General features: G+C 33.7%; 1 protein-coding gene across 5 annotated transcripts in view; it reads right to left on the bottom strand.

Moving 5' to 3' along the window:
• LOC138702117 (sodium-independent sulfate anion transporter) overlaps positions 1-23,263 on the bottom strand; it is a 122,223-nt gene that overhangs the window by 81,531 nt on the left and 17,429 nt on the right. For 4 of the 5 annotated variants that reach the window (XM_069829706.1, XM_069829711.1, XM_069829710.1 and 1 more), the window contains exon 2: positions 20,975-21,048. In XM_069829706.1, coding sequence (XP_069685807.1) covers positions 20,975-21,048 — 74 coding nt within the window. Of the gene's footprint in view, positions 1-20,974; positions 21,049-21,682; positions 21,740-23,263 lie in introns of those variants that run through there. The other variant, XM_069829707.1, reaches the window with a different exon arrangement.

Here is a 23,263-nt window from a genome sequence, read left to right on the forward strand (position 1 = left end):
CCACTACTCACAATTTTGAGCCTTCTTGCGGGACAGTTTATTTGCACTTGCAGTCCAGTGTTGTCAACTCAACATGAATACTGTAGCACGGAGTGGTGAAAGAAATATTATTACGCAAGTAATAGCATTTTGCATAAGTCAATCAGCGTCATTCGACCTACTTAAATTAAATTATGAATAAGTAATAATTAACCTTACATTATTATAAGCAAAATTCAAGAGACATGACACTGTTTGACGGAAGTTTGGCAACATTCCTATTCGGCAAGTTTCGTGGCCTGCCGTTTGACGTAGTGGGAGAGAAACGGGTGGAATGGGGTGAGTAGAGGCGTTAACTTTTCCAAGAACGACGACAGCGCTGAAGGGGCATACATCCGATGGTCTGACAATACATACATACATACATACATACATACATACATACATACATACATACATACATTTCATTCATACATACATTCATACATTTTCGTTACAGGTGCTCAAAGTGAATCACCACTGAACTCTGAACAGAGCTCACAGCGACGACCATTGCTTGTCGGACTCTCTCTCAAAGCCCCCATGGATAGCACGTATCGAGTCCGCTGTAGCCAAAATCCTGTTTCTTAGTCTTCCTCATCAAGTACAAGAATGGTGGACACTAACATTCCCATGTGACTCCATAAGAACAACTCCAGGCTAGTGAGATCTGGATAATTTGGTGGCCAAGCAACAAGACCGATATGGCCACTAATCCACCAGTCTGGAAAGACATTGTCCAGGAACGCACGAACATTAAGTGTGTGAAATGTGCTGGGTGGCCATCATGTTGCAACCACGTGCGTTGCCTCACCATCAAGGGAACCTCCTTCACAAAAGTGGGGAAGGTTTGTTGGTAGGTTTCACCGTTGAGACGGGCTGGAAGTAAGATGGAACCAACCAACGTTATCAGCTGAACAAACAGCACTTCCGATTCGAACGCTGTCTAGCGGGCTTACGGTGCAATGCCGATCCTAAGCTGGCTGACAAAAATGTTTGTTTTGGCCTCTTCAACCATCCAGTAAATTTAGTGCACGGATTTTTGGGATACCTGGTATTTTTCAAAACTGCCTGAATGTATAATCTATTAATGATTCTAACCAAGGAGTTATAAAAAGCTGTACTTATGTTGCGAACAATGGAATCAAATACCGCATTTTCTCGAATACACCCGCCCTCGAATAAATCGCACATCCCACTTTTGATAAGGGAAAATATTATGAGTAAATAAATCAAATAAAAGAAATACAAATTACAAAAATAAAACTTTCAACAAATGTATTCACGACAAATTACGGTATTCGTCAAAACAAACAGTAGTCTAGGCCTACTGAAATTATCGCTCTTCTCCTGTCCACGTTTCCATAGCAACGAAGTAGGGGAGAAGTGGGTACAGTAAGACAGGGAGTACAGTGAGACATTTTTTATTAGATGGTAAATTTTGATGCTGAGATGTTGGTAACAGTGGAGTAGTAAAGTAACAGTATTTTCATACTCGATTTGATTCTAGTCATAAAGGCGAGCAATGAAAAAATAATTCGTAATTTTTCACTCTAGAAGTAAAATTTTGGCTTGTGTTTAATGAAGGTTATATTGGATATACAAATGAGATATAAATATGAATGTTTTGTTACCTAATACTATGATATCTGAGATTATGTTTGGCAAAGTTTCGTCTTTCTTGTTTTAATTTTGAAGTGATGGCGTTATTTTTAAACGAACTATGCGTAAAGGGAACAGTGAGACATGCCATTGAAGGGTACACTGAGACGTCTCACTGTTCCCATGTACCAATGATTTGCAAAAACAAACTGTAATTATATTACATTTACCAGTAATTAACATTAAAAATGAACATACTAGTAACCAATTTAGGAACTGTAGCTTAAAATAATGGATACATTACATTTTAATGGTTTCATAAATAAATTCTTCACAAAATTTTAAAAAAAGTTAAAAAAATAATAAAGAATTACATTAAATTCTTATAAATATAAGCTTTGTTGTCACCAAAAATTCATTTCATTTTTTCACAAAAGTTTGAAATGTCATGGAAAATTCACTTTTCCAAATGTTCCAGATGTTTCAATGGCTTCGAAGTCAGACATCAAAATGATTCTAAATAAGCCTACAGAACATGGCAAGATAAAGATACAGCAAGTTTTTGTTTTCTTTTGAAATAAATGTAAATCACTTCAATGTCCGTTAATAGACACTGTGGTGTCTCACTGTACCCTCCTGAATGGGAACAGTGAGACATTTGCATTTTTTTGACAAACACGCATTGTATATTATGTCCTTCATCCATTAACATTTGTGTTTAAGTATTATTATACTCCATGTTTTAATGTATATTTCTATTGCACTCGATTTTAAAAATACTTCAATTATCACTTGCATACTTGTGTCTTAATATTTTGTGTCTCACTGTACCCACCACTCCCCTATTTATTTATTGTATACAATACTTTTACAAATTGTGAATTCAGTGTTGTATAGATTTCTGCAATTATGGTTCTCAAACAGAGGAGAAGTGTTTATTGTCGAGCATTATTTCTGGTCATATGGAGTGGTGCTTCAGAATGGGCCAGCTTGCTCCACGTTAAAGAGCAGTACCACGAGCGATTTAACAAATAACACAACGATGTTAGCTGTTTGATACATACCGTGAATTATAAATTCCTCCTTTTATTTTCTCGCATATAATCTTTCTCTCTTGGCGGAAGGAATTATAGTCGCGACGCTGTTATTCCCGGCGTGACTCCTCCTCTTTGCTTACGTCTTAGGAAGTGAAGGCTCTATAAAGTCTAGGTAGGTAGTATCGTTCGCCATTTATGTTGTTTCGTTGTCGAGCTACCAGAAGAGGGATCTATTTGCCACACTGTTAAACATTATCATGTCGTAGCTCCTATGATAATAAATCAAACGCGCTGTAATTCAGCAAATAATTGAGCGGCAAATAACGTCCTCGTGTGCTTTCTGCGAACGCCAACGAAAGAGCGAAAATGGCGGGCGATTATATTAAGTATTTATCCAGCATTAGGAAATGCATAACATCTTCATCAGCGAATCACAGGACGCACAGGTTTAAATGTAGCCGACCTGCAACGTGATTGGCTGCCGGAAATTAGAGCGACGGGACTATAATATGAAACGCGAGGAGAAGCAGGAGTTACTATGGAAACATAAGTTACACAAACGTCATATACTGGTTTTTTTTTTTTTTAATTTATCAATGTTTCCATCAGTTTATGAGTAATTTTTATATCACAAAAATTCACAGATTTAAACATAAAACTGATATAAACTTATAATTTCGTAAGAACTTCACTTTTCTATACTAGTGCCATATTAGACCAGTACTATGTATTAACAAGATTTTTGATATTACATTACGGGAATGTAAATTCCTTATGCTCACTGTTCAACTTTTGCAGACATAAAAATTCTAGTTAATGACACTTCTTCTTATTCACTTGCACAGCTTTATGTTTGATACATACCGTGAATTATAGATTCCTCTTTTTATTTTCTCGCATATAATCTTTTTCTCTTGGCGGAAGGAATTAACATAATATAGTTACAAAACCAAGCCTGTAAGTGTACACCAGTGATTTGTAGCACGTGTTTCAACAATATCTTCTCAGCAACTGACAAACATATGCTCAACATTTCCTGTACCGGTACTTGAAAAGGTCGAAGGAAATCTTCCTTTGTGAATAAGCGAGGGATCGACGTCAGCTTGTGGCGCATTTGCAGAAAATAAAGGCTTGCACACTCAAGGTTACTAAAATAGAGGCCAACCGCTGTCTAAGATGTACGCAACTAAGAAACAAAATAATAACAACAGCGTAATTTAATGAATTCCAGTAACACTTACACATGTTTTCTTTTAGAGACATAATACGAAAAACATAAGTGGCGGCTCGTCACTTTAGACTTCAGAGGCTGAACGGGGCGGGCAATACCATTAATTACTATTTTTAAATGATGAATTGAAAAGAAAACATATTTCAGCAATATTTGTTAAAAAAATAATTAATTTAAACTCAGCCAAAAACGATGTAAACCTGTTGTAGAAACTTTGCAGCTGTGTTATTAATGACCGTAACTATATAACCTACCTACTTATGTATGCTCATTGTTATTACAACAATAATGTATAGTCAAGTAATTCTCAATCGGAGGGCCGCGATCCTTTGGGGATCCGAAGTGCAGTTAATGGAAGGCCTCGAACAAAATAATAATAAATTAAATCCATGTTGAATCTTTCGTACACTACTCTTAACACTTGAATATAAATAATTGATTAAATGGCGATCTTACTCGTGTTAATTGTGTAAGTATGTGCGGCTTACAGCTGTTTCGGTGTTTCTTTACACCATCCTCAGAGCCTCTTACATCTCGGCGTCATCTCGAACTTCGCTGACTGTTGTATGGGTGCGTTCGATTGTTGAAAAGTGTTGAAATGTGGTGTCAAATAGTGTGTGTGTTCTGAAATTGATCTGTGTGTTGAGAATTTGATCAGGATGTGTTTTAGTGTGTCTGTATATTTCATATTGTTCTAGTGTTTCAGATTTTGGTTTTTGGGTTTTATGTGTAGGATTTCCGTGTCTGTATTTATGTTATTGTATGTGTGGTTAGCATTGGTTATGTGTTACAGTTACATCTACATATGCCGAACACATAACTAATGCTAGCCACACACACAATAACATAAATACAGACATGGAAATCCTACACATACAACCAAAAAACCAAAAACTCAACACACTAGAACAATATGAAATATACAGACACACTAAAACACACCCTGATCAAATTCTCAACACACAGATCAATTTCAGAACACACACTATTTGACACCACATTTCAACACTTTTCAACAATCGAACGCACCCACACAACAGGCAGCGAAGTTCGAGATGACGCCGAGATCTAGTAGGCTCTGAGGATGGTGTGAAGAAGCACCGAAACAGCTGTAAGCCGCACAGACTTACATAATTAACACGAGTAAGATCGCCATTTAATCAATTATTCATAATAAATTAAAATTAAATTATGTTTTATTTAATGACGCTCGCAACTGCCGAGGTTACATCAGTGTCGCCGGTGTGCCGGAATTTTGTCCCGCAGGAGTTCTTTTACATGCCAGTAAATCTAGTGACACGAGCAATAATAATAATAATAATAATAATAATAATAATAATAATAATAATAATAATAATAATGATAATAATAATAATAATAATAATAATAATGATAATAATAATAATAATAATAATAATAATAATAATAATAATAATAATAATTTTAAAAAGATGTTTTTTGAAAATTTAAACATCCCATTATTTTGCGTTTAATAAAAGCATAATCAAACTGTTATATATTTTTAAAATTTTATCAAATTTCACATTACTAGTTCTACATTCTACTCTAACATCTTTGGCCAATAATTTGAGGAAAAAGGGGCCTTATTATCAAAACGGTTGAGAAAAACTGATATATGGTACACAATACTTACATTGTTTACACACGTACAAAGGAACTTATCAGTTAATCACGCACGGAATAAAGAATTCATTTATAGACGAAGTCCATGCTCCTCTCCTTTGAGTTAATGAACACTCCAATCACTCTTCCTTCAAAGTCCTTCATTTGTTGAATAAGTTCCGTGTTTATGGATAGCATCGCCAGTGCATCCAGTTTGTCAGCTGTCATCGTATCCCTTAGCAACGTCTTGATTATTTTCAGTGTTGAAAAGCTATGCTCAGATTCAGAAGACGTTGTTGGGAACTGCATGATAAATTTTCATCAGCTTCGTCAACTCACTGAAAGTTGAAGTAAGGTTATTTTCCTCTTCGAAGTTCAATAGCTGTATTGCTCCTTCAATGTTAAAAGTACTGTCGTCTGGATAATAGTCCCAATTCACAACAGAGTTCTTCTTCTTGTAGAAAAAATTGGATTATTCACGTGAGTTTTTCTTGTGGGAAACAAGCAGAAAATAGTGGAAATGATTCCTTATACGAAAAGCAATATTAAACTTAGTAGCTACTTACAAATGGCTTTTAAGGAACCCGGATGTTCATTGCCGCCCTCACATAAGCCCGCCATCAGTCCCTATCCAGAACAAGATTAATCCAGTCTCTAGCATCATATCCCACTTCCCTCAAATACATTTTAATATTATCCTCCCATCTACCTCTCGCCCTCCCCAAAAGGATTTTTCCTTCAGGTCTCCCAACTGGATTCACCTATATGTACTACATGCCCTGCCCATCTCAAACGTCTGGATTTAATGTTCCTAATTATGTCAGGTGAAGAATACAATGCGTGCAGCTCTGCGTTGTGTAATTTTATCTATTCTCCTGTAACTTCGTCCCTTTTAGCTCCAAATATTTTCCTAAGTACTTTATTCTCGAACAACCTTAACTTATGTTCCTGTCTCAAAGTGAGAGACCAAGTTTCACAACCATACAGAACAACCGGAAATATAACTGTTTTATAAATTCTAACTTTCAGATTTTTTGACAGCAGACTACATGACAAAAGCTTCTGAAGCGAACAATAACAGGCATTTCCCATATTTATTCTGTTTAATTTTTTCTCGAGTGTCATTCATACTTGTTTGCTCCAAGATATTTGAATTTTTCCACGTCTTCAAATGATAAATTTCCAATTTGTATATTTCACTTCGTACTATATTCTGATCACGAGACATAATCATATACTTTGTCTTTTTGGGAGCATTATTATTATTATTATTATATTATTATTATTATTATTATTATTATTATTATTATGTTCGCGACCCCCATTAACTGCTCCTTGGCCCCCTGATTGAGACTCACTGGTGTGTAAGATACCATTCACACAATATGTGTGATAGCATCAAAAACACACTAACTTGTGCGTCGTACAATGTAAACAGAGTTGTAGGAAAAACGCTCTAACAAGGGAACAGCATTTCCACACCCATATTCATATAACACAAATATTTTCATCCGCTACATATGAGGAATTTTTCCCCAAAGTTTTGACGTACATTTTAGTTACACCCTGTATAAATAAACTGAATACAACAAGTGTGCTAGTATAGGTTAGTAGACAAAAGGTCTCAGTGTCCCAATTTCAAGTGACAGGGAAAATGTAAAGAACCGACAAGTGATATGACTGATTTTGAATTTAAAAATAAAAACTGAAACAAAAGCCAAAACAGGTTACCGAGGCACTTACTCAGTTTCTAGTAGGCGTCGAAACACAACTGCTTTGCTCTCAGATCAAAGGCTCGATGAAGTATGAAGAAGAATAAATCTGATCTGCATGGCTAGGTTGACCGGATCAAGGCTGAATGTAGTGGAAGGGAGGACAGAGGGTGGTGGGAGGTAATAAATAACGACCTCTATGGAGGAGGTATGGAAACAGGATTTAGAAGAGATCTCTGAAGGAGAAAAGTGTAACTACTGCATATTATTGTGCAATTAATCGTGAAACACTGCCAATTTTATACGTTTGTGTCATTTGGAAATGCAAGCTCCAACAACAGAAGCACTGGTATCTGGATACAGCATGTTACAACGTAGCTGTGTCGAAGGGGTTCAGCTTCATTTGGTTCTGGCTAGAAAACAGTATTGCTGAAACAATGTAGTAGCTTGAAATTCATTACCTTGTTAACCGAGCTCTAACTGATTCAGGTCTCAACTTAGGGTAGTATTCATAGACAAGACTTTGGACCAAAGTTGACTTTGGAAAGTATAAAGTCACCATTTTCCAATTCACAGTCGACACTTTGACGAAAGTAAACTTCAATCGTGACTTTACTTCGAAGTCTCCGAAAATCTAGACTTTGACTTTCGCTCGTGGACATAAGGAAAATGGCTGATATTTCGAAAATTGTTGAATTTTCCGAGAATATTGAGGATAACTAGGGAATTATTAAAGCTGTTCATGTTCCTTAGCATATTATTAGATATAGATAATAAATTCAAATCAAAATACAGATTTGATAAACAAATCGTATTAGATATCATCGTCATGTTTCAAAATTCATTGATGAATAATAATCAAAGAGGATTATCTATTCCACCAATAATTGAATTTCTTATTTCATCGCAATTTTACGCTACATGTAATTGATGGGTTAATATTGATTTGACTGTTTCTCCTATAGAGAATATGTTATACAGTTGGATATGCAGTTAATTTTTAATCCTGCGGTCGTCATAATATTTTCTGAATATTGATTTCAATTAATTTTTAAGTCGTCTATCATTAGTGGCATATTCTTATCTTCCATATTTTCAGAATAAAATTACTTTATAATGAAATAATTCGAGGGCTTAATGTGAACCTAACATAATTACAATCGATGTTTTATTCACAAAAAAATTCTTAGCAGGCAATACTATTTCAGATTAACTCTACCATCATGTTTTGTAGTTACGAATTTTATTGTATTAGATACGAGTGCAAGACTGCTCGCAACTGATTTACGATTTTTTGTGACCAAATAGGAGAACGAATTATTATCTATTGGTGTAAAGATCTAAAAATATCAATTTTTTTACTTACGTTACTTTCACACTAAATTCACGAATTTATTATTCTTATGTAAAGCTGCAAGAACGGCTAACAATCGCTTAACTTGTACCGATGGTCAATTGTTTAATTGATTTGTGTCTCAAAAGATGGCTTTGATTGTGGCAATGCCTACTCTATTTCAACTATCTGTTAATTTAATCCGTTTAGAAGGCAGTGATTGTGATTGCCAACATCAGAACAAGATCGTCAAATCTCGACTTATCGAAGTCAAAGTCAAAGTCTCAGAAGTATTGTCTATGAATAGGACTTTTAACAAAGTTAAACTTTATTACGAAAGTCGAATTTGGAAAGTCTTCATCCCAAGTCTCGTTTATGAATACGGCCCTTAGTGCTCTATAAATTTTACTAACTTTTGTTTCTGACGTACATTAAAAAAAAATCTGCCCAAGAAACAATAACGACACTTTTTTTTCTTTACTGAAAATAATAAGTTGTATTCTAATATGATAGATTGAAAAAAAAAAACACATAAATAGAAGCAAGCAAAGTTCTGTTTTATAACCTTGATCTTTCTCTCTGCTTTCAGTTACATTATCTCTCACAACAAACCATTGGGAAGTCAGACACAACATTTTATCTCATCTGTTCAGCCACCCATTAAAACACACTCTGAATCCTTGCGAGTCGTATTTGTAACTGCATATAAGAAGAAAATACTCTGTACGAAGTTCATGTGTGTGTCAGATTAAAATCTCTTCCCACTTGGTGATCGAAGTTTTTCTCATACATAGAGCTGACAAGCGCACATTTGAACTTTATTTGCAGGGATTAAACAAACATGCGTGACGCACACACACAGATATGTTTCTTAAAAAACCGCAAATTTAAAACATTATAGCCTATGTTTTATCTTTTTGAATATCGGAAAGATTGTAATCTGAAAAGTCTTCTGAAGAACTGGTAACAATATGAAACGTTTCTTATTATAAAAAATATGGGAGGGGGGGGGGGAAGAAAGAAAATAGTTTGTAATCATATGCTCAGGAAAAATGTGTGAACATTGTCAACACTGGAAATACAGAGCAATTCAGTAGAAATAGTAAATATTTTAGGGGGTGATAGTATGGACTGCTCGAATAAAAAAGTTCATATAAACATGTGTCCAATTTTCAGTAGATGTGGAGCAGGGTTGCCAGATTCTCTCTTCAGGAATCAGGACAGGTGATGATACTGCATAACTTAACGTGACTACACGTTTGAATTAACTCAATTTGCAATACAACTGATTTTATTCGTTTTATGTGTTTTTACTAATTATATAAGTTTAAATGTCATATTAAAAGTTCAGATAAGTTCGTGAATTATAATATCAAATAGTTTGTTTTATTTTCAGTCTACCACTTATCAAGTTATGGCAGCAGAAGTAGATTCTGTTACAATATATTAATATGCATCACTTTTTTTCGACTTTTTTATGCGAGTCATCTTCAGGTGATGTGATTTACTAACAAACAAGTACAATTGAACATAGGTGAAAAGATATAAAGATAAAAAACACATATAAAACACAAGTAAAAAATTTAACCTTGCTTACTCATTTTAAAAGAGGTTAAATGGCGTCAAACATAGTATTGATGTAACAGAATCTACTTCTGCTGCCATAACTTGATAAGTGATAGACTGAAAATAAAACAAACTATTTGATATTATAATTACATAAGGCTTAAACTTTTAATTTTGTTACATTTTTGCTACATTATGAAATTTCTTTGAATTATTGATGAAGTCTGGAAAAATAATGTCATATTACAGCCTGTTCCATAAAAAAAATGCATGATACAATGTTTAAATCCTATCAATAACAAATGAACTTCCAAAGAGACTAAAGAATAAAGATACTGTATGATACCTATAGTCCCGTCGCTTTTATTTCCGGCAGCCAATCACGTTGCAGGTCGGCTACATTTAAATGTGTGCGTCTTGTGATTCGCTTATGAAGACGTCATTCATTTCCTAAGGCTCCATAAATACTTAATATAATCGCCCGCCATTTTGGCTCTTTCGTTGGCGTTCGCAGAAATCACACGAGGACGTTATTTGCCGCTCAATTATTTGCTGAATTACAGTGCGTTTGATTTATTATCATAGGAGCAACGACATGATAATGTTTAACGTGAAGCAAATAGATTCCTCATCTGGTAGCTCGGCAACGAAAGAACAAAAATGGCGAACGATACTACCTACCTAGACTTTATAGAGCCTTCACTTCCTAATACGTAAGCAAAGGGGAGGAGTCACGCCGGGAATAACAGCGTCGCGATTATAATACATACTATGGTATTTCAGTTTTATTTCAATACAACCCAATAAAAGGTGTCAGGCGGCACTGATGACGACGTTGAACATAGGCTGGTAGGGGCTTAAAAGAATGAATGAGGAATTTTAAAAATAATTTCATAGAAATGAGCAAAAAGATTGTATTTTCCCAGTTCTTTTGACAAATGTAACTCAATCCAGGACACAGAACACATCATTACAATCCAGAACAATCCTGGGAAATCCAGGACGTCTGGCAACCCTGGTGTGGAGATACAAACCTTACAAATGACTACGTACTATTAACTACATAAAAGAAACAGTATAGATCGAACATTCATTTAATACACAGGTGGTGTCAAAGAGGGCGCTTTCCTTTGAAGAGATATGAGTTTGTTTATTGATTAGCCTTCTCAGATGCCGTTCCAGTCACAAGAAGCAGTAACATATGTCTACCAATGATGGGTTAGCATACTGTAATTGACGTCCTCATATTTACTCCACGTGAAGTAAAAACCAATGTTGTCATAGCTGGAGTTCAATGATGATGAAAAAAAGGTTGGTAATTTTAATTTTAATTTTAATTAAAAGTCATCTTATAGCTTAAAATTTATTCACTCTGGATGGTGGTGGTAGAAATCAATGTACTGATGTCGGTATGAAAATAACTATAACAGGAATAATCTTTGCAACAAAAATGTGACAACACTGCTCGACATTACAAGCAAAGAAGATATATCCAACAGAAAGCCTTCCATCTAGCTATTAACTGGATGCTCAGACTATACGTATCACGCTTATGAAATCGTCTGAGGACAGCACTATAAATAATTGTTGCAGGAGATTCCATTAGCTACAAAGATGAGCATATTTTTCCAGCATGACGGAGCTCCTGTACATTTTATGTCAATTGACATAATTTAAATCTCACATTCGCCGAATAACGGATCAGCCATGGTGGTCAAATGCATTGGCCACCAAGCTCTCCAAACTTCACTCCTGTGGATTTTTGTTTGTGAGAGCGGATGAATAGGGAAATGTACAAAAACAAAATACGAATTGGTCATTCGCATTATGAATAGTGCTGCCCTCTAAAAGAACGCCAAGACAACCTCAAAAGAGTAACTACTGTACTATTGTCAACAGAGAGAAAAAGTGCATTGACTGTTGAAATGTATTTATACCATGTAAATAAGCAATTAAGTAATTTATATTTCCTTCTTGCCATTTGTAAGGCTCGCTATACATAACATTCAAACACCTGTATCTCTACATCCGTTGAAAACTGGACTTTTTTATTCAGAATGGTTCATACTACCACCACCCCCCCCCCTAAAATATTTACTATTCCTACTGAATCACCCTGTATAGCAGTCTATTCATCTGAAGTAGTTGAGATCCATACTTCCACTCGGTAATGAGTTTTGGAATAATATTCTGGGGAAATTCCACAGATAGTAACAGTATATTCCTACTACAAAAAGAGTAATTAGAATAATAGTAGGTGCCAAATCTAGGGAATCGTGGAGGACCATTTAAAAAAAAAACTACAAATAATGCCCCTAGCTTGTCAGCATATTTTTTTTATTAATAATCTTCCTCGTATGTAATCGTGAAAACTTTGTAACTAATTCAACAGTTCATTAGCATAAATTCGTGTCAAAAAAAAAAAAAAGACTTTCATACTCCATCAGAAAGTCTATTGTGCTATCAAAAACGAGTGTGTTATATGGCAGCAAAAATGTTTAATAGCCTCCCTATGGATATAAAAAAATCAAACTCAAAACATAGGATTATTTAGGGCCAAATTAAAGAAGTACCTAATTTCTCACGCCTTCTATTCTGTAGGTGAATTCAAATTTATGACACTGAACAATGTTTCATGAATATTTCTGTCTTGTATTAAGTATCGATACTAACCCCTTGTGTTGTACCAGTGTATTGTAAAACCCTTCTGTATATATTTCAACTAGATTCTGACTGTAATTAAGACTTTATAGTACTTTTAAGATTTTTTTTTTATATATTCCATATTCTAGCTGTGAAGCGATGTATGAATACCATGGAATGCAAATAAATACAATAGAATAATAATTGGTGAAATCGCAGTACCGTTTATCTGAACAAAAACTGTTCCAAGAAGATTTCAAATTCACTGCCAAATTTATCTAGGCACAAAACACATCCTATCATACTAATGTCAAAACATTTCTCAATATTACAAGCTCCCTCTTCTTACAAGGTCAACTTTTCAAACGAATTCTAAACCAACAAGATGAGAGAACCATTAAGTAAACATTATCTAAAAATCACACAGTAAATGTGAAATAAACAAATATGAGTAACATAAGAAATGGTACATCAAACTTAACATTTTACAATCTATACTAATAATAAATCTGTAGCCGAAATTTTTTCTGGTAATTTTCGATTTTCCAAAAATAATTGGTCCTAACATATATAATTAACCGCCCTGAAACCGAAAATCGCTTTTTTGAAATTTTTGTCTGTCTGGATGTTTGTTACCTTTTCACGCGATAATGGCTGAACCGATTTATATGAAAATTGGAATATAAATTAAGTTCGTTGTAACTTAGAATTTAGCCTATATGGCATTCAAAATATTTTATTTAAAAGGAGCGTTATAAGGGGGCTTGAATTAAATAAATTGAAATATCTTCCTTATTATTAATTTTCATGAAAAATATTACATAACAAAAGTTTCTTTAAAAATAATTTCCGATAAGTTTTATTCCATGCAAAATTTTGATAGGACTGATATTTAATGAGATAAATGAGTTTCAAAATTACAATAACAACGCTATCTAAGGTGGTGTAATGAAATAAAACAAATGACTTCGTCCATAAGGAGCCTTGGACAGCAACAATCGAAAGCTATGAAAGATAGCCTACAGAGAATGTTTCTGTGTTTGTATGAAGTAATATCTGAAGCTAAATTAACCGATTTGTATAATTAATTATTAATTCACCATTGGAAAGTGTAGTTTCTCTAGATGGACATAATGCTATAATGTCATTACAGTAACTTCTGAGTGAATCGAGATAGGTAAGATTAAAATAGCTTCTTATGCACAAAAAACTTGATAGGCATTTGTTTCCTGTATTTCTTAAAATAATTTTTATGACCACATGAGTGGTCTCTGATCGCATTTTAATTTTTTTAATACAATTTAAATTAAGTAACATAATAAACGATTTATCCTTCTATCAAACACGAATGTTCCCTGGATCAAATGTCCTATTTTAATTATATAATTACTTTATATTTATTTCTAACGAGTGCAGCGGTACAGGTACGGCTAGTAATATAAATAATAAATTAAGGATTTGTTTTAGCAAGTTTGAAAGCATGTTCATGTGATAAAGTTCAAAGGATAGTGTCCCCAGCCTGAGGTCTGACACAGACATAAAGAAGTAATAAAAGCGCAGTAATGTTACTAAGTAAACACCATGACTCACTGATAAACGACAGAACATAAATCACTTTCTATTCACAGTACCTTATCTGTAATTGCAAATAAACATGAAATATTCTTTCCTTAATACAATCGACATGGCCTTACAACTGCAGCTACGAGCCTATTTCTGTTCAATCTGCAGTTACATCGACATCATGCAACAATTCTCAATAATCATACCTATACCCGTACCTCGTTATGTTTTCTTGCTACTTGGAACAATAGTGACTCAGAAATTTAGTGCCTCAGGTGTAAATATAACAACTCACGTGTACAGTCTTACGAAAACTGTTCTCTACCAACTGAGCTACACAGTCGCCATTGTATTGTATTGTATTGTATTTATTAACATTCCATGGTATTCATACATTGCTTTACAGCTAGAATATGGAACAAGTCAAACAACTTAATACTATTATAAAGTCTTAATTTATAGTCACAGTCTAGATGAAATATATATAGACGAGATTTACAATATAGTCTACTAGTACAACACAGAGTTTTAGTATCAATTTCATGAAGTGTTATTGAATGTCATGAATTCACCTACAGAATAGAAGGCGTGAGAAATTAGGTACTTCTTTAATTTGGCCTTAAATAATCTTATGTTTTGAGTTTCATTTTTTATATCGATAGGAAGGCTACTAAAAATTTTTACTGCCATATAACGCACTCCTTTTTGATAGCACGATAGATTTGCCGATGGAATATGAAAGTCATTTTTTTGACGTGTATTTATGCTATGAACTGTTGAATTAGTTACAAAGTTTTCACGATTACATACGAGGAAGATTATTAATGAAAAGATATACTGACAAGCCATGGGCATTATTTGTAGTTTTTTTAAAATAGCCCTACACGATTCCCTAGATTTGGCACCTACTATTATTCTAATTACTCTTTTTTGTAGTAGGGATATACTGTTACTATCTGTGGAATTTCCCCAGAATATTATTCCAAAACTCATTACCGAGTGGAAGTATGCAAAGTATATTGTTTTTAAGGTATTGATATTTACTATCTTTTGCATAGATCTAATAGCAAAACAAGCTGAATTTATTTATAACAGAGGAAAGTATAAACCAAAGCCAATTTCTTTAACTAATAAAAACTATTCCTATTACTAGAGCCCTGTGACTGTAAAATCATCCGAGACATAAATAAATAATTATCAGGCAAATGATGCCAGAATTAGGATAATGTTAAGTGGATGTTACAACAGGCAAGACTTTATTTAACAGGAAAAATTCTTTGCCTCTGCCTAGAATCGTACCTGAGCAGTGATTCTACCGAGTTAACCTATAAACTAACCCATTTTAATTAATTGCTACCCAATTACACATAAGTATGACCATTTATTGCATGACTGGAGTTAAAATTGCAACATTACAATAATTGCAAAAAACAAAATTGTCAATGCATTAATTCATTAAAACATACATACATACATATTGGGTTGAATAAATAAAAAAAAAAAAGCAGATTAAATGTTAAGCACAGGAACACCATTTCGTAATTTCAATTAAGAAACACGCCAAACGAATTATCTTTACACCAAAAACGGACCCTCCCTGGACCAAATTATCGTATTTTATAATTGTTTGAATGCAATACAAGCCAGAAGCCTTGATAAAGATGTCATTACTAAAGCACTACAAAATGGCGTTCCTGTGCTTATCGTTTACCAAAAGCAGTAAATACTGTTACTGCTAGTTTTCAAGTAAATACTTGCATTCTAGTGATTAAATATTTCATTATAACTATTTATTAGTGGTGTAGCCTTACCTGCTTATGTTACTTAGCAGACTGAAGCCCCCCCCTTCCCCCAATTTTTCAAGAAATATTAAAAAATTATTTTACATTTAAACCCTGAAGAAAAAATCCACCATCGGCGCTGAGAGCAAGACAATGGAAGAAAAATATTGTTCGACTGTTTCTACCAACAATGATGAATACCGCAGAATAACAAATGCTTTATATTATTTCCGCTGACAGGTTGTTTTAAATGGACCGATGATTATAGAAGAGATTATGAAGCTATCGCTCTCAACACAATAACTAGATTTATTTAGAGTTGGCATCTGTTCATTCACTCTGCAATGACGGAGAATAGAGTTTGCTTTATAAAAATTTTTCGGTCAAAACTTTTCCTCCTCCTCCCCATCTTAAATTCCTCGCTATGCCACTACCATTTATTACTAAGTAATGTAACTTTAAGGCAGTACTGGTATAATAAGTAGTTATTGACAAGGAAGACTCACCAAGTGATAATGGATTTTCAAGATTGTTTCCCCATACGTCCCATTTGAAATAAGAAATCTCTCTATAAATTTATACATCGGGAGAAAGGCTAGTTTTCGAGATATGATTTTTTCAAATTCTTCAATCCAGAGCTGTAAAAGCTAATGTAAACAGTGCTATGTGCTAGAGATATCAGGCAATAAATCTTACTTAACTGCATACCATACTGTCAAAATCTCCTTAAATAATATAAGTTATGAAAATGGCATCAGGTATATAATATTCCTGAAATTGACTATAGAACAGTCTATGAAGAAATAATAAGTAGTGGAAATCGTTGTAAAAATGTTCAAAACACAGTGCAATTTTGCACCACGAACAAAGTGAGTCTTAATATAAACGTGAAAACAGAATTCTACAGGATTGACGAATTTATCAGGTTTGTTGTCAAGGTACCCGACTTTATGCCAGCCATATTTAAACATATTTACATATCTAGGAGATGGAAGCTGATTGTGTGTTCAGGACTGCAATTTTATCACATTATCTCTCTGATGCAATTTAATATTCGTGCCAAGTGACAAAACACTATCAGAGAACTTCTGAATGAAATTGTTTCATGGCTTAAAGCCATAAACGTCAAGAGACTGAACAATCAGAGTTGTGTGCTTTGGAATTGTTAACACTTCCCCGTTTTACCTTCTGGAGTTATTCTTCCTATAGTCTATCTACCTCGGTAACTAGTCCACGAGTCTTCAGAAGGAATACCATGATCACTGATGGATGGAAAGTATACTGCTTGAGACAACTTGAAGAGGTGAGTTTTCATAAGCTTCCCTGAATTTGGGGGCAATTCATAAGCATTTGGGGCCTTAAACGTTTTCTTTTTCAAGATGGCAATGGAGATATGAGTGTCAAGCGATTATTTTGAAAAACCATATCTTGAAGGCTAGGCCTTCTCTAGATGTAGAAATTTATAGGGAGATTTCTTTATTTCAAATGGAATATATGTGGGAAAAATCGTTGTGAAAATCCTTTATCACTTGGTGAGCTTTCCTTGTGAGTTTAATCGACACTTACTTAAAAATATGTGAATAAAAGTATTTACTTCTTATGCCAGTAAGTACCATGAAATTTTCAAGTATGGTACAGACCATGCTTATGTTTTAAGTAATTGTAATACCTCAGTAATAATGACAGCTTTCATGAAAGTAATTAAACACGATGAGGTGCCTTAACCAACAAAGAGAATATGGAAATTTTTCTCACCATTTTTAGTGATCCTGGCTATCCAATTGTTGTTGCTAAAGGTAATAAATTGTTGTACAACAGTATGCAATTCCAAGTTTAGTATCATTCCCATTGCTTACACTATTATCTGTGTCAAAACACACTGAATAACTAAAACTCATTCAATTATCACTCAGAATAACTAAGTTACTGTCAGTATTTCTTAAATGAAAATTGAGGTTATAGCCTATAAGTCTTATAGTCATTGCTGTTTTAAAAAAAATCATGGCTAACTCTAAGCATTAAAAATCATGGCTAACTTTAAGTAATAACTGTTGTAAAAATCATGGCCTACTATATGTAGTTCGCACAACTGAATATGAAGATTATCCAGTATTGACTTGTAAGTAGAGTCCTGCGTTTGGTTACTTTGAATACAAGTTAGGTGTACATCGATCATACTAGTAGGCCTACTGTGTGTTTACATCTGTTTATTCGTGTACCTGTATAAGTCGGTGAACAACATGAATAGTACTTATGTACAAAATACCACTTAGATTTAATAACAATAACAAAGATGTATTTATTTAAAGGCAACTTTTATCCAATACGAAGTAATTTTTACTAGGGCTAGACACACATCCAGACGTTTGAGATGGGTAGGGCATATAGCACGTATGGGCGAATCCAGAAATGCATATAGAGTGTTAGTTGGGAGACCGAAGGGAAAAAGATCTTTAGGGAGGCCGAGACGTAGATGGGAGGATAATATTAAAATGGCTTTGAGGGAGGTGGGGTATGATGATAGAGACTGGCTTAATCTTGCACAGGATAGGGACCGATGGCGGGCTTATGTGAGGGCGGCAATGAACCTTCGGGTTCCTTAAAAGCCATTTGTAAGTAAGTAAGTAAGTAAGTAAGGGCTAGACACAACTAAAAAAATTTCAGAAGCCACCACATTTTGCCCACATATGCAATGAGAAAATCATTCGAACTGAGACACATACATTTACTGAAATATATTAAACAAAATTAAATATCTATGCATTGCAAACACATGATCTCAGATATGCTCTGAAGCTATGTAGGGCAATACCTTGAAATGTGTAACAGATGCAACGATATTAATTAATTAAAAAGCACATTCGAATTTCTTCCTAAAACCGCTTTTCTGAACATTATGTATTAGGTGTAGTAACATAAAAGAAATCGAAGTCTTAAAAATTTTGAACTCAAACAATTCAGATGCCACATACAATTTTTTTTTTTTTTTTTGATGCCATGGCTACCTAGCACCCAGAATTTGTCTACTCCTGATTTTCACATTAAGATATATCTAATTAAAGTCGGGAATTAAGTAATGAAAAACCATAAATGTCAGCACAAACTTAAAATAAAACTAATTATGAGTGCGTGATTTAAGAGTCTACACTTTACAACCAATGACTGTAAACATTTTAAATGTTTCAAATTTAGATTTTATTTAATACCGGTAATAACATATACATAAAAACGTTACATTAAAATACCCCGAAAGAGCAAAGCTTGTGTTCAGGGACAGTTCCGTTACATAGATATACATACTTTGTAGACAAAATACTTAAGAAAAACGGTCACATAAAGATGATAATAAAATTAGTAATAATAATACTAGTAATAACTGAGTGAAACAAGAGACGATGTTGAGATTGATGGATTAATATTAAATTATTATTAGTAGTATAGTTAGTGCAGGTCATGTTGATATAGTAACCAAGATAAGATAGAAAAAATATACTTAGGATAGAAATAAACTTGTTTTACAATACATGGTACATAATATAAATACAGGAAAGTCTGTCATATAAATTTTTTAATTCTGGATCTGAAAATTTCATTGCTTAAAGTAGTCAATTCTGGATGAAATTTTATTATCGAATTATATAGACGTGGACCATAATTTGTACTGTGTAGTAAAGCAGCAGATGTGAAATATTTAGGTTCAACTAATTTAAGAATTTCATTTCGTCTTGTATTATGATCATGTGGCTGAGCTACAAATTTCATTCTATTTTTATGATAGAGTTTCATTAAAGAGTATTTATAAATTTGGTCGATTCTAAAAACATTAAACTCGGAATGGATCAAATTTGTTGGATAATCCAGTCGCCTTTTGAAACAAATTTTGATTATACGTTTTTGCAACATAATTAGAGGAAAAAGAGCAGTTTTTATAATGCCTCCCCATCCTTATTTTTCCTTATTTCTGATAAAAATACATTTTCTTCTTTGCTAATGACGTGCTCGCTACCAAATTCTTCTATTGAAACATTCATTTACAACTGCCTAGCTTTGTTTTGTTTTCGTATGTTCAATGAACAACAAACCTGAACTAAGTAGCGTTGGATGTCGTCAAGCTATACTCCACACATACAGAGGTGTGAAAATTATTAGAATAATCTTAATTTTAAAGGTTTTTTAATAGTTCCTTCACAAATATTCATTGAATTGATGAATATTGGTATATATTACTATACTGATGTAGGATATATTTACTACTAACAATGCCGGAAAGCATTGTTGTACATTGGATTTTTCTTATTTTACAATTGTTATGGGAATTCAGAAATTATTATATTATGTTGGCGGAATTGGAAACATAAAAAATTATATGCACAAAACAGATGTATACGTTCATTTGAACCTTCACAACAATGTAAACGCAAAGAACAATTTGTTTAAAGCATTTCTTAATTAATTTTTTATTTTTCCAATTCCGCCAACATAATATAATAATTTCTGAATTCTCATAACAATTGTAAAATAAGAAAAATACCAATGTACAACAATGCTTTCCGGCATTGTTAATAGTAAATATATCCTATATCAGTATAGTAATATTATATACCAATATTCATCAATTCAATAAATATTTGTGAAGGAACTATTCAAAAACCTTTAAAATTAAGATTATTCTAATAATTTTAACACCTCTGTATCTACACTGTTGCGGTTGCTAGAGGCTTCAGGTAACCAAATGCAGGATTCTACTCATAAGTACTAATAAACGATTATTCACACAAAATTAAGAAAAAACTAGTACATGTAAATATGAACTAGGAGCATTTACTAGTACTACAAGTCACTCCACCCACTGCTTTGCAACATACCTTGGCTTTCCGACGCGTGACCTCTTGACTCAGGAGCTGTGTCCAATTGTGCACCAGCTGAGAGACTGCGAAACCTGGAACGAATGAATATTCAGTGATTTACCGACTGCCTCTATTAGAATGCCTGGTAACAATAACTTATCACGCCACGCCCATCTAAGCTAGCCACACAGCAGACATGAGTATGCCCTGCTCTAACACACAACTCAACTGCCACACACCAAACTGAGTGACCGCTGGCCACGCTATAAGTATTTCTCAATAGGCCTTGGGTAAACATTAAGTTTATTCACATTCCTTCATCCTTGAATGAACCTGTTTTTACAAATAATGTGCCTGCTATTGAGACAGAAGCAAAAGTACTGGAATTAAACGTGGAACGACCTGGATCAGTTTTATGGTTATTATTGTTACAACCTCAAGTGGATAGTTTGGAAACCTTGAAAGTGATTGGCTGTATCCATAATATTAAGTGGATATAAACATTATAACGCGTAAAAAAATATTGGAAAGTAGAAGGAAGTTGTCAGATGGTCTGCAGGAAGGAAGTTAATGTGCCAGGTTGAACAAAACATATCAGCTGCCCTCCAGTTCTCTGGCAGACCTTGACAGACGAAAACACAGAAAAAAAATCAATTAAAGAATGATGAAATAATTCTATTGATGCTGGATGTGAAAGTGAACCTTTTCTTGTACACAAAAACTTACATGACGGTGTCTAGCTGATATGGTGAACGGATCACACAATAATTTTCTCTTCTACTGTTGCAGAAACTAGACAATACATTACATAATACTTCTAGCGTTCATGACAACATGCAAGGTCAAAATAATGGACATGAACCAACAGGAAGAAAAGAAGAAAAATGGAATGAGACAAAGGCACAAGCAGAGGGGAGGAGGGAAGGATATACCCTCTCCTACACACAAATAGCCTATAAGTTCAATTTGTACACCAACCTATACTAAGCAACTACTCATTCATTTCTTTGAGGAGTTATATATTTCAGAATTTACTTTACTTTGAGTAGGTACCTATAAAACTGTTTTTTCTAATTCACGTAAAAACAATGTTATGCATAATTTTAACGTAAGCTAGTATTTATATTTTCCTTTTTTAAATTTTCTTATGTATTGAAATAAAATTGTTTGTAATTAATATGTTCAGTTCCATAGACTTTAAGACTACTATGTCATGTTACACAATCACGTTCATAAGAGTGGATCTTCTAACACAACCTAATGATGCCTGAAAAGGTGGAAGGACTCATTAACATTTCATTTAGCCTATTCTATGTTGTTCACATATTAAAGTGATTAAACAAAGACTGTGATAGCCAATGAAAGTTTTCATTTAATAAATTATTTATATAATATATAAAGTGTTTACAGATCTATAGAAAAAAAAATTGGTTTGTTACGCCCAGTGTTCGAATTGAAGGGGAAGGAGCAGGGGAATTTACCCCTTCTGGATTTTTTCCCCCAACTTCTGCATTCCTACGTTCATTCCCAATCAGGGAAAGAAAATCCCACTTTCTAAACGTATGTTTTAATATTATTAGTACCTCACCGGCTGGAATAGCGACATTTTTCTTACAAATTGCATTTTGCAAAACTTAGTTTTATTTTTTGTGTGACAGTCAAAATATTTTCTGCTCTAAAGTGAATATACTATAGTGAGCTAATTATGAATGTAGTATGTAAATATCACCTAGATTTCAAGATTAAAAACAGTTTAGATTGTAGATCTGAATGATGGAGAGCAATAGTGAACTGATTTTCAGTAATGGAGTGGATTGGATCTTTTCCATTGTGTCTTTCATTTAGAACTACAGGTACCAGAAATACAATACATTTGTTGTTTCAATAATACGATTTTGTAATTATTGAATTGTTTATTATCTAGTAGCTATTAAGTCATAAGGTAGGATTTAAAAAGTTATCATGGTACCAGAAATTCAGAATACAGTGTCAGTCATCACAGTAATTAAAGCAGACGTTAACAAGAAAAAAAAAAAAAAAAAATAATAATAATAATAATAATAATAATAATAATAATAATAATAATAATAATAATAATAATCAGTGCTTTTTTTCTGGCAGAATGCGCGTTTTGGCATCTGTTTCTTGTATTTTTCATCCTGGCAGAGACATGTGTTAATAATTATGTTCTTAACATAATTTTTCTTTGAACTCCGCTTAGACCTTGGACAAAAAGAAGGTTAAAAACGACAAAATTCCCGTGATATGGACAGTAATCATCTCCCCATTCGCTCTAGGCCTTAATAT

Source organism: Periplaneta americana, chromosome 6 (genome assembly GCF_040183065.1).
Source record: "Periplaneta americana isolate PAMFEO1 chromosome 6, P.americana_PAMFEO1_priV1, whole genome shotgun sequence".
NCBI classification, from domain to species: domain Eukaryota; kingdom Metazoa; phylum Arthropoda; class Insecta; order Blattodea; family Blattidae; genus Periplaneta; species Periplaneta americana.